General features: G+C 32.6%; 1 protein-coding gene across 4 annotated transcripts; it reads right to left on the reverse strand.

Annotated features, from left to right (window-relative positions):
• Nucleotides 1–733: 733 nt before the first annotated feature.
• LOC143187882 (HEAT repeat-containing protein 5B) lies at nucleotides 734–10,842 on the reverse strand. 4 transcript variants are annotated; one of them, XM_076392144.1, is made up of 35 exons: nucleotides 10,568–10,842; nucleotides 10,191–10,369; nucleotides 9,838–10,049; nucleotides 9,608–9,755; nucleotides 9,413–9,523; nucleotides 9,165–9,348; nucleotides 8,937–9,097; nucleotides 8,615–8,864; nucleotides 8,398–8,541; nucleotides 8,066–8,316; nucleotides 7,875–7,986; nucleotides 7,549–7,801; nucleotides 7,364–7,473; nucleotides 7,136–7,299; nucleotides 6,944–6,976; nucleotides 6,526–6,600; nucleotides 6,177–6,452; nucleotides 5,803–6,084; nucleotides 5,527–5,716; nucleotides 5,246–5,415; nucleotides 4,851–5,172; nucleotides 4,507–4,773; nucleotides 4,255–4,424; nucleotides 3,932–4,177; nucleotides 3,641–3,857; nucleotides 3,303–3,557; nucleotides 3,055–3,217; nucleotides 2,857–2,972; nucleotides 2,501–2,785; nucleotides 2,200–2,436; nucleotides 1,961–2,112; nucleotides 1,671–1,884; nucleotides 1,575–1,589; nucleotides 1,297–1,442; nucleotides 734–1,227 (listed from the first exon to the last, which is right to left on the reverse strand). In XM_076392144.1, the coding sequence occupies exons 2-35, from the start codon at nucleotides 10,320–10,322 to the stop codon at nucleotides 1,051–1,053; spliced, it is 6,240 nt and encodes a 2,079-aa protein (XP_076248259.1). In that variant the 5' UTR covers nucleotides 10,323–10,369; nucleotides 10,568–10,842; the 3' UTR covers nucleotides 734–1,050. The 4 variants fall into 4 exon arrangements, with proteins under 4 accessions (XP_076248259.1, XP_076248192.1, XP_076248411.1 ...); XM_076392077.1 differs by having other exon boundaries at nucleotides 4,255–4,436; XM_076392296.1 differs by lacking the exon at nucleotides 6,944–6,976 and having other exon boundaries at nucleotides 4,255–4,436.
• Between the last annotated feature and the right edge of the window lie 426 nt (nucleotides 10,843–11,268).

The raw sequence follows: 11,268 nt of genomic DNA on the forward strand, positions 1-11,268 counted from the left end.
CTATTCCATTATCTCTTTTTATTTATACCATGCTTACTGTCGGTGTAACACATAGTAAGTTTTTTTTTGTTTGCAACATTAGTTCGTGTTATAGCATGTGAGATTGTTTGATATACTAGTAAATATCATATTCAGATTGGCAAGTAAAAGAAATTAATATTATGATCATTAGTAAGTTGTACTTTTTGTTAATATTAAATTAAATTCGTTAAGTTCAATCTATACTATACTAAAACAATGATTAAACGTTATAATGAAGAATACAATAAATAAATTTTGTTTGGTAATATCATAAATTTTATGTTATATTTTCATATCTTTGTATTGCAAGTATATAATACAGAATATGAGTTGAGTTATGTCCTTCATTGTTTTTTTTCTTTTTTAGTACGATATCTTATGTGTTGTAAGACTTTTTATAAACATGTTTCGAAAAACAAACAGACAAATAAATTTATAGTTTCTGTAAAATTCAGTGATACATTTTTAAATAAATGTAAATACAATTGTACAATATTACTATACAATTTTTTAGTCTTTATATTCCACTTTTCTTTACAATTTAGAAAAATTATTAGAAAAAGAAAGAAATAATATTTTTTCCCTTCGAAAATATAAATACAATTTATAAGAATATCCTAAAATTTTGTAATTAATTATGCAATTTTCTTTTATATTTTTAATTTGAATCCAACTCCTAGTTGTCTGTCAGTTATAACTGAGTTATAAATGAGTGCTGATTTCACAAAATTTTTGAAGAATACAGGTTCCTGTAACTAATTATATCTTGCACATAATATTAAAGTTGATTTGTTTAATAAATTATCATTCAAATGTCAGCTAATTGATTATCAGTCCTTAATATCATTATTACCACTATCCTTATCACATTGTATACCACACACAAAAAATGTTTATTATACTTTACTTTTCTATTTCTCTGATAGATGAAAAATGCTTATGTTTCAACTGTGGAAGTTTAGTTTTCAAATGCCTTCATAAATACATTTAAAAAGGTACACAATGTGTTGAACGAAGTTCTAAAAAATTTTAATTAAAATTCGAAAAATCTGTTTTTAGTTTAATAGATGGTGTAGAGACTTTAATCTGTGGTTTTACAAGATCTACAGGGCGACTATGTCTTTGTGCTTGTTGGTGAGACGATCTCACAGCATTTTCTAATTTAGTTTTCAACTCTGTGGACTGTGACATCAGTGTTTTAAATTCCTAAAATAAAATATATTTAGAAAACTAATGACATATGAAATCAATCATCTAAATGATATATGAATATACCTGAGGATATTTTGGTCCTATTTTGTTAAGCCATTGGAAACTCTGTTGATGGAGATTTAACTGATATTTGGAAGCATTTTGTAGTTGATCCCCCTCCAATAAATAGTTGATCAGTATTGGCACAAGTAAAGTCAGCATCTGTATACCTGGTTATTCATAATTAACGAATTAGATTACAATTTAAGAAAAAAAAAAGAACTAATTACACGACCAGAAAAGTAAAAGTACGTGTATTCTATTATTAACAATTTTAGATATACTGTTTACTCTTTACACACCTTGCAAAAGGTCTCCTGAATGGCATGTAAAACAGTTTTTGTCAAAATATCGTTCTAATTTCAGTAACCTATCAAAAAAGTACCAAATATACGTACGATGAGAGAGATCAGCAAGTCCTATGAGAGCTTCAACAGTGCTAATGCATTCCAATGTGAAAGACAGTTCCAAATCGCTTGTAACTTGTTTACTTTTATCACTATAGAGATATTCCACTAATCTTGGAGCTAATGCGTGAATATAAGGTATACTTATTATTCGTTCTGGGTGCAAAAATATTGTTCGCAATGTTTGGACACACTTTAGTCTGACCTAAAAAGTTCAAAAAATAAGATGAATCAAATTATAAATATTATTTAACACATCGCTAGAACATTACAAAATTTACCATTGTATTTGCTGACTGGAATGCATGTCGAAAATGATTGATACAAGGAAACTGTAGATTTGGTGCGCTTACAACTTCTGGGGAAGCGTGAAGAACAAACACCGCAATGCCTAATATCATTGCTACTTCATCCATTTTTGTTTCATCGTTCCCTGCAAATATATTTTTTATAACAAAAAACTCCACTACTATATGCCAGCTTTTATAAGGAACTTAAATGTTATCCTAAATCTAAGCACCTGTTTTCGCAAGATCGATGATCTTAGCAAGAGCACTTTGCAAAAGACTTGTCCATTGCTCTTGACTCCTGTGATCTTTTGCGTATTTGTTTGTAGTAAGATTCTTCATGCAATGTAGAGCTGCGTGAACTGGTATGTCTGATCTAGTTCTGTTACATTCAGCATCCATGCGTATCGCAGTTTCTCTTATCACTCCAGTTGATAGATACAATAACGTTGGTAAAATTGCCACAGCCCCTAAAATATGTGTACAATTTATATATTTATTTTCATTCTTAAATATTTATACTGAGTTATATACCTTGCGGAGAGCAAAGGGTAGGAAGAGACTCCATTATATTGAGCGCAGCCGCTATAAGTTTTCCACTTTCTTCGGATGGCATGTACCCTCTTTGGGACAGAATTGCTGTTGTACCTTCAGGATTAGGATTTAACGCTGGTATTTGACGAACCAGAAGACACAAACACACTTCTAGAATGGCAAACACTAATGATTTGCCTGGCACAAGCTCGCCACTTTCTTCACCTTCGCCCAACAGATCTACTTCTTGAGTTTCGTTAGTTTCTTCTTTCGCTGGTGACATTTCTTTTAAAGTATATATTCATAAATTATTACACGTTTCGTACACATGTCACAGAAAAAACCTTATCATTTACCTTTCAATTTACTTTTCTTCTTCTCTGCTAAATCTTCTTGTGCTGCTTTCATTACTTGTTTCAAAACCTCCATTACTATCATTTGAATGACATAACTTTCTCTTGTTAATAACATCCTACAATTAAAAATGTGGAATAAATAGACATTTATGTTTACATATCAGTTTACATTTACGTGCATTTCAGTAGAACAATTACCTATGAAGGACATTGCACAACTCAATTGGCAATGAACGATCAGCAATTAATACTTTGCGAGCCCATGAAGAATCTAATAAAGTATACAACGCATTTAAACACGTTTCTATATTTTGAATAGACTCTGAAGAACGTGGACTGCATAGAGCTTCCATACATATACCTAGAATACATTGTAAAATAAGATTTATAATCACAATATTTGTACAATTGTTATCACAAAATAATAATTTGAACAGAATATTCACCAAACAGTAAATGAAAACGTTCGACATTAGTATTCGTTTTAGTAGAAACATCATTGTTGTTGTTGTTGTTATTGCTAGTGTTCGATGCTTTCACTTCATCTTTCGTTTCTTCTAATCCAAAACCTTTCGCGTTAAGCCAAAGCGTCGCAGCATGAAGAATCGGTGCCCATGATTCCACATAATGTGGTCGTGCAGATTCCATTGTGTCTGTTGTGTAAAATGCTCCGCCATCGTGTGGTAATTGGCTGGAAAATTCTGCAACCAATAGAAAGATATAGTTTAATAGTGACAAAAATTATTATCAATTTAAAAAATTGCACATGGAAGAATATCTGTACCTGGAGGCAATGAAAGCAAAGCATGATCCCTTAAAGCAGCTAACCAGTACTGACTCAAGCTTAACAATTCTGGTTGTACTAAACTTAACAAACTTTCAGTTTGAAATTCAAATTTTCCAAAATCTTCGTCATTTTCGTCAGCTTGATTCGAGTTTTGATTGAATGTATCTTTGCTGTTTAGCGCAGCACCGTCCCTTATCATAGCAACTACGTATACCTAAAATAACATATACATTAAATGAAAGAAAACTTAATAATATGCCATTTATTACTGTGCATTTATAATCTGACCTCAGCCCAGGCTTTCAAGATTGCTAATCTTTCGAGGGTTAATAAGCTCTCGTTGTAAAGTTGCGGTCGTGTGTGTCCCTCTCTTAATTTCTCTAAAGAAGACACGAGTAACTGATGCACTCTACGAAGATCATTGAGATCTCTAGCAACACCACTTCCAATCCAAGCGCTGCATGCCTGGCAAGCTGCGGCCGTGACATGTGACGCCGTTTCTGCAGAAAATGCAGGTCTCAGAGCAGCTCCAACCTACAATATTCAATTATTCAATATTATACGATTCTTGTTAAAAGTCAATAATCTAATATTCAAAATTTATGAATTACTTGTGCTTGGAACTGTTCAAGTAACAAATGTCCAGGAAACTCTGGCTCAGGAACTTTGGCAAACTTATCTATAATCTCCTGTAATGTTTTCAGTCCTTCGAGTCGTAAAGGATCACAGTCACTAGTTGCAGCCATAAATGCCATTCGTACCAAATCAGAAAGATGCAATACTAAGAAGTCGTCTGAAATTAATAGAAAGTAATAAAAGCTAAAAATAAGAGAGATTATTAATAATATTTAACAAAAACGTACTTTTCCCTTTGGACATCTGCATCTCCTTGGCCAAAGCAAGATCAAAATGTGCTTGCTTGTTATTTACACAAGCAGCTACTATTCTTCTAACACACTGCGCTGCGAAAACTCTAGTCGGCCATCGTGGAGTAATGGTTGGTCTCTGTTTCGAGGATTCATCAGCATGAAATTCTGCTTGGTCATCATCTCCTTCTGCATCTGCATTATCGTTATCTGTAGCGCTGTCTTCAACGTTGACAGTGTTTACTTCCTCATTGGTGCATGTTTCTGTACATAACGACAGGAGTATTCTTTAATCTCATTTCACTTAACATTCACATAATTTGATTAAGCTCTGTTTATACCTGAAGCTATTGTAAGGACATCTTTGCATAAAGATAGCCACTGAGATAAATTATCTGCTGCCAGAATTTGCAGCATACTAGTCAACGTATCGTGAATATCCTTGATCAGTTTACTATCAGTTTCTGTATCCAACATGCTAAACAAAACACCAGGGAGACCAGTTTCTGTTATAACTAAGCCTTCCACTATGTTAGTATCTCGACTTTCGTTGGCTAATGTCATCGCATGTTCGCACACTTCTTTTGCTTCTCGCTGAGCAAGCTGTCGAAGGCAAGATATTGCAGCCTTACGCAAAAGCAAGTGATTGCTTGATAATGTTCGCTGTAAATAAAAATGAATGAAATAAGAAAAGATTACAATCTTTACTGTCTACTTTACGTGGTGTAAATCTTACGCATAATGTAGGAACAAGAGAAGACAAATTAACGTGTCTGGGTGCAAATAAATGTAGTTGTTGGAGACATCCTGTTGCTTCTGCTTGCACCAGTGGATCCTGATGGTCTTGCATAATAGCACAAGCACACAAAAATGACGAACGTGCCATACAAATTGTCGAGGTATTACCTAAAAATATAATTCTAATTAAAACTATAGTAAGAATAAAGTATGAGATTTTTAAAAAATTTTTTACTTAAATTCTAGTTTTCGTAAATGTTTCGTAAGGAGATTATTAACCTTGTAATTCTGGTCCTATCGTCGTAATAAGTGCTGACAATACTTTTCCTATACATTGATGTACATCGATATAAGAATGAGGAACATTCAGTAGAAGAGTTAATGCTAAAGACAATGTAGGTTCAACGTAGCCTCGAAACATTGGTCCACCAGAGTCAGCTATAAGTGCAAGAGCATGTAATGCCCATACCTAGATGACATAATACTATTAGATCATTTCTTCCTTAAATTTAGGATAATTATGTGTGAAAGAGAAACAATTCTACGTAATCTTACTTGTACCACAGGAGAGGAATTATCTTGAGCAAGTGCAAGTAAAATACTGACACTTGTGTTGAGATGTTGACTAGATCCCATCCCACCCACATATTTATGGAGACACCCTAATGCTAAAGAGTGCCCAGTCCTACTCGCAACATCACGAGCAGATTTTAAACGATCAAAACTTGTCTGCGCTAATTCTGCTGTGAATTTAGGATCAGAAATAACTTGAGCCATTCTTCCGACAGCTTCGCCTGCTGCCCACCTTAATATTGAATTGCTGCTTACTAAAGCACTCTGCAACGTATTTAACAATATTAAATAGTATTTAATTTAAAAAAATATAATAAATTCTAGATAAAAAACAAATAAAATGAAATTATTCTTACGATAATAAGATTGGTAGCAGATTTCTTTACATCTTCTTGACCAAATCCAGTTTTAGCTTCATTGAGACCTTTCAAACCACTAAGCACAGCCGTAAAAACGTTCATCTGTATTGCCTCTTGCCTACCAGATTTTGTATGTTTTATACATTCACTAAAATGATCTAACATTTGTAGTCTGTGTTTGTTCGCTACACGTGGAAAAATTTGACCAAATAATGACACCGATAAATCGATAACAGCAACTCCCAAAGGTAAAGGACCAGGAATTATTTCATCCTAAAATAATATAAGTAGTATTGTACTATACTTTTGCATTTTAGTGTCATTAATGTAATTCTTAAATATTTACTTGTGGCACTGGTCTGTAAAGACAACATGGATTATGTTCTAAGGCTCCAGACCCTGCAGCACTATTTGGTTGCAACTACAGCGAAGAAAAACAAAATTAAATTTCTGTAAGATACATGTTACATTCACAAAGCAGAGAAATATACGTACATTCGTTTATTATAATCTATACACAAATTGTCAATTAAAATGATAGCTTCAAATCGCATGAATAAAAGCAAAGCAAAACATAATGTAATGAGCATATAGTAAATTAAAGGATAAATTAAAATCCTAAAACTTAACTACTTTAAAAATAAATTGATAAATATTAACCCAAAATGAAAAGAAATGAATTTTTCTATGTAAAGATATTTACTAAATAAAGGTAACTAATAATATTAAGAAACTACTGAAAGGCTTCATAGAACATTACTCACATGTTCCAAATCCGCCCTTCTATTTGGTTCCATCTAGACACGATTACAAATATTGTATGTTAATTTTTAATAATGTAACATATATTTATGTTGAAGTGCACTCTTTACAATACGTCTGCTTTATTTGATTAAATTCATATATTAGTAAATGTTAATGTCAGTTATTAATTTTGCAAGCTTTAAGATACTTACTTGATCTTCGATTGTACGATGATCTGTTTCTTGCAACCATGTGCCAAGAATTACAGAATCATTAGCATGACAAACTGCACGTAGTAACGATGTAGTAGTATTTCCAGGATTTTCAGTTAACGTAAATTCTGATACCAACATTCTCAAAAGATGTGTATAAGAACCTATTCAATTAATTAAATATTTATTTCTTTTTCAGTTCCAACAATAAAAAATAATTATAATTACCTTCAAAAGTCTGAGGTGGTAATAGTAATAATGTTTCGTATAAACGCAAGCGAACCATGGCAGCTGGGGCCTTAAGCTGCTGTCCATAATTTTTCAAAACAGGTGACAAACTAAAATTTTATATTAAAATAGATATTACATGATTTACTGACCAATGTAAAAGTAAACAATAGCGACTAACGTACTTCGTTAACATTGCCAGCGCAGATTCGATCGGCGTTAAAAGTCGTCGTGTAATATCATCGTTTAGAAGTTCTGGACAGTGCAACAGAAAACTGTGCATTGCAGATAATGCACCAGCTCGGCCTTCCAGAGTTACTTGCCAAGTAAAAGCATCACCCCTGGCTTTTTCACTTTCCAGTTCTTTGTTCGAACGAGGGAAAGAATTTCTCCATAATAGTAACATTCTAGGCAGTAATCCTTTTACTACTGCTGTGCCTGTATAATTCAAAACAATTATAGCGTTCATGATTTTACAGTATTTGATAAATTCAAATTATTGTCATCGTACCAAGAGTCATTATAGCTCCTATTAAAAGCCATCCTGCATGTGTTCTATTCAATGACAGACGGCTGTTTTGACTTGCGCTTCTTAAAAGTTCTTCTGCGGTATTGAAAATGATCTACAAAGACAAAAAGGTAATTTCTGCCTTATAATGTGATGAAATTATTAAGGAGAATAAAAGAAACAGAAAATATTACTTTTCCTTTTGTATGAGGAACTCCAAGAGGTGATAATCGGACGCTACCGAGAACAGCAGCTAAAGCACTGCTGTATCCTGCTATAGCTTCTGGTGAGCTGCGCATATTTTCAATTCCATCCACACAGCGATCAATTAGAGGTGTTATTTGACTGGGTACTGCTACACAAATGCAACGTAAACACCAAGAGGCTGCAAGTCTAGCAGCTTGACATGGGTGAACCAAAACAGCCATGATAGTATCAATTAAACCTGAAAAATGTAATATAAATTATAAGAATTCCTTCTAAAAGGAAACAAGTATATATAAATGAGTTTTAAACAAGTACGTACTTAAGGATTGATCAGACAACAAATTACAAGCAGTTGTGCCCAATCCTAAGATTAAATTTCCCATTTCTTGTAATGCACAAACTAACAAATGTTGGCTAAATAATGTTTCCTGATTACAGTCTTTAGCATTTTCTGGACTAAAATCTAAAAAGTGAAATATCGAATGTAATAATTGTAACTCATTGAAATATAATTCTAAAAGAATTAAGAATTTTACCAATAGAATTCATCTGTTTCAGAATAATGTGCGATATTTCTTTACACGCAGCAGCTTGAGCTCCTTCGCCCAATAATTTTCCAATAGTACCATGTAATATGAAATTAACACATTTTCTAGAATAAACGGCGTCAACATGTGAACTAGCAGCTTTTGGATTAGTCACAAGATCGAGTACATGTGCAACTAATGCACCAACATTGCGTTCGAGCCAAGAACCTCCTAACATTTGAACAAAACCTACGTATGCCTGTAAAATATTGATAAAGCGGATTCATAATCATAGAATTAAAACAATTATGCATACTAGAATTTATCTTACATGTGTCACTCCAACTCGAACCTCCCTGTTTACACTAGAGCTTCCTTTTATTATTTCTCCAGTACCTTTTAAAAAACCTACACCTCCTCTTAAAAATCCAGACATTAAAATATTTAATACTTCATCAAGTGAAATCTGTTTATAGCTTTTGTTTTGAGTCACTAAAAAAAGCAATTATTGTTATTAATATTTCTTTTTTGGGTAGTAAAATATATTTACTGTAAGTACCTGAAGGATTTTTTCCTTTCGGGGCTGGAAGTTGTGTCATTGCCACTAATGTACCTAGTAGTTTTGCTACAGCGCATCTAACTTCATAATTTGACCCCTCAAATGCTCGAAAACAGAGTGTAGCAACACTCTCTATTTCAGTTGTGTACAAAAATGGAGCGTGATTTAACATTTCTAGTAAACACTAAAAACATATATGTTTAAAGCAGTGTATGTGCAAAATGTAATGAAAATAAACATTGAAATACCTTTGCAGCAGCACACCTTACAGCCATTATTCTATCAGTGAGATAGTGTCTAGAAACTTTGTATATTTCTTTATGGACATTTGTAATTGCAGATCCCATTCCAGCGCAAACCTAACAAATCAAATGTACACAAGATGTAAGAAATAATGATGCTATTTTTGTGATAAACGCATAAGTAAACACATAAACACATACCTTTTCAAGGGTATGCATAATTTCTATTCGAGTTTGTGATTCTGCAGAACGTAAAGATTTGATCAGAATCTGTACAGTCTCTTCGTATGATCTCCCCATCATCCTTCCCAACTTTTCGTACATACATCCTACACAGCATATGGCAGCTCTGTAAGTAGTTAAAAATTTAATATGTTAGATGTTACATAAAGATTACTAAATAAAAATAAATGAATAAAATGACTACTTACAACTTTGTTGGGAGAAAACTAGGAGAATCATCTTTATTTCTGAGAATATCATTGCATTTATTGACAGTATCAAAAAGCAAAAATGTATCACCAACACTAAACAAAGTAGCAAGACATCTTGCAATGAGTCGTCGTGTAGGAGGACCAGGAGCTCCTTGCATGTGTTTTGTTAACTGTTCCACTAGCTTTTGCTGGCATCCTTTAATATCACTCTGTAAACATTAAGAGTATTGTAATATGCAACATGTGAAAGAAAAATGTGGTGCTACATAATAAAGCCCTATTTGTTTCAAAATCACAACATGACCCAAACTTTTGAACACTAATGTACAAATTCTTATTTGCTTAAATACCTTTTGTGCGGCAACTAGAACCTTATCCAAAAAGCGTAACCATTCGAATATAAAAACTGGTCTTTTAGCCTCTGGGATTTGATTAAGTGCATCCTCATTGAGGGTCAAACTATGACTCAACTCCATCATCATTTCAATAAGTTATAGTTTACGCAGTTTTATTCTTTTTCACTGCTGATCTGTAATAAATTTACACTTTAATACTAACAAAATTGTTGAACATCATGCAGTAGCTAATTTATGATATTAGAGTTAACTGAAGTTCCAATAACTAAAATAAACTGATATCTTACAGTACATAATTTTACGATTGTTTCTTAGCCTTCAGTAAATGAATAAATGATAACAAAATATAAGAAAAATATGTTACTAAATACCAGAAAGGTTTTCAATGTAATCAGTTCGTGGGAGGTAACATAATTTTTTTCTTCTCTTTTTTAATACGATTCGTACGAAATCACTCCATTTCACTAGCGTAAAACCGTATAAATAGTCCTATTTATTTACATTTCATATCAAGAAATTGCACGATATAAAATAAACCACTTTACAACGAGAGTGTCATCGTTTCCTAATATTTTTTAATGGTACCATAAACTACTAAAATAACCGTCTATTTTTCCACGTAATTGACAAACCTTAACTCGCTTTAGGTTAGGATAGATCGGTAATCATCTGGATGAGAAACGTTGACAACGAATTACTGAGATTGCTAACTCGCTGTGATTTTATTGCACCCACAATAACTCAATCCTTAAGCGTACTTGAGTACCTTCCATGTACCTCTGAGTACTCAAGTATTCGTATTTAAAAACAATTTCTGTCTTCGTTTTGTAATATAACAAATCTCTGCTATATAAAAATCTTCTAAGAAGATATAATCATTGGATGGATCATCTTTATTTTAACAAAATTAATTTTCATATTAGTAGTACTAAAACGCGTTTTAAGAATTAAAAAAAATATGCACTGAATCACATAGATAGCTAATTTACATATTTATATTGAAAAAGTGTTTGCTACACATGCCATAGTCAATAAAAAAAAAAAAAAAAAAACGTAAATGTCTTCTAGTTTT

The sequence above is a fragment of the Calliopsis andreniformis genome, chromosome 1, assembly GCF_051401765.1.
Source record: "Calliopsis andreniformis isolate RMS-2024a chromosome 1, iyCalAndr_principal, whole genome shotgun sequence".
Taxonomy (NCBI): domain Eukaryota; kingdom Metazoa; phylum Arthropoda; class Insecta; order Hymenoptera; family Andrenidae; genus Calliopsis; species Calliopsis andreniformis.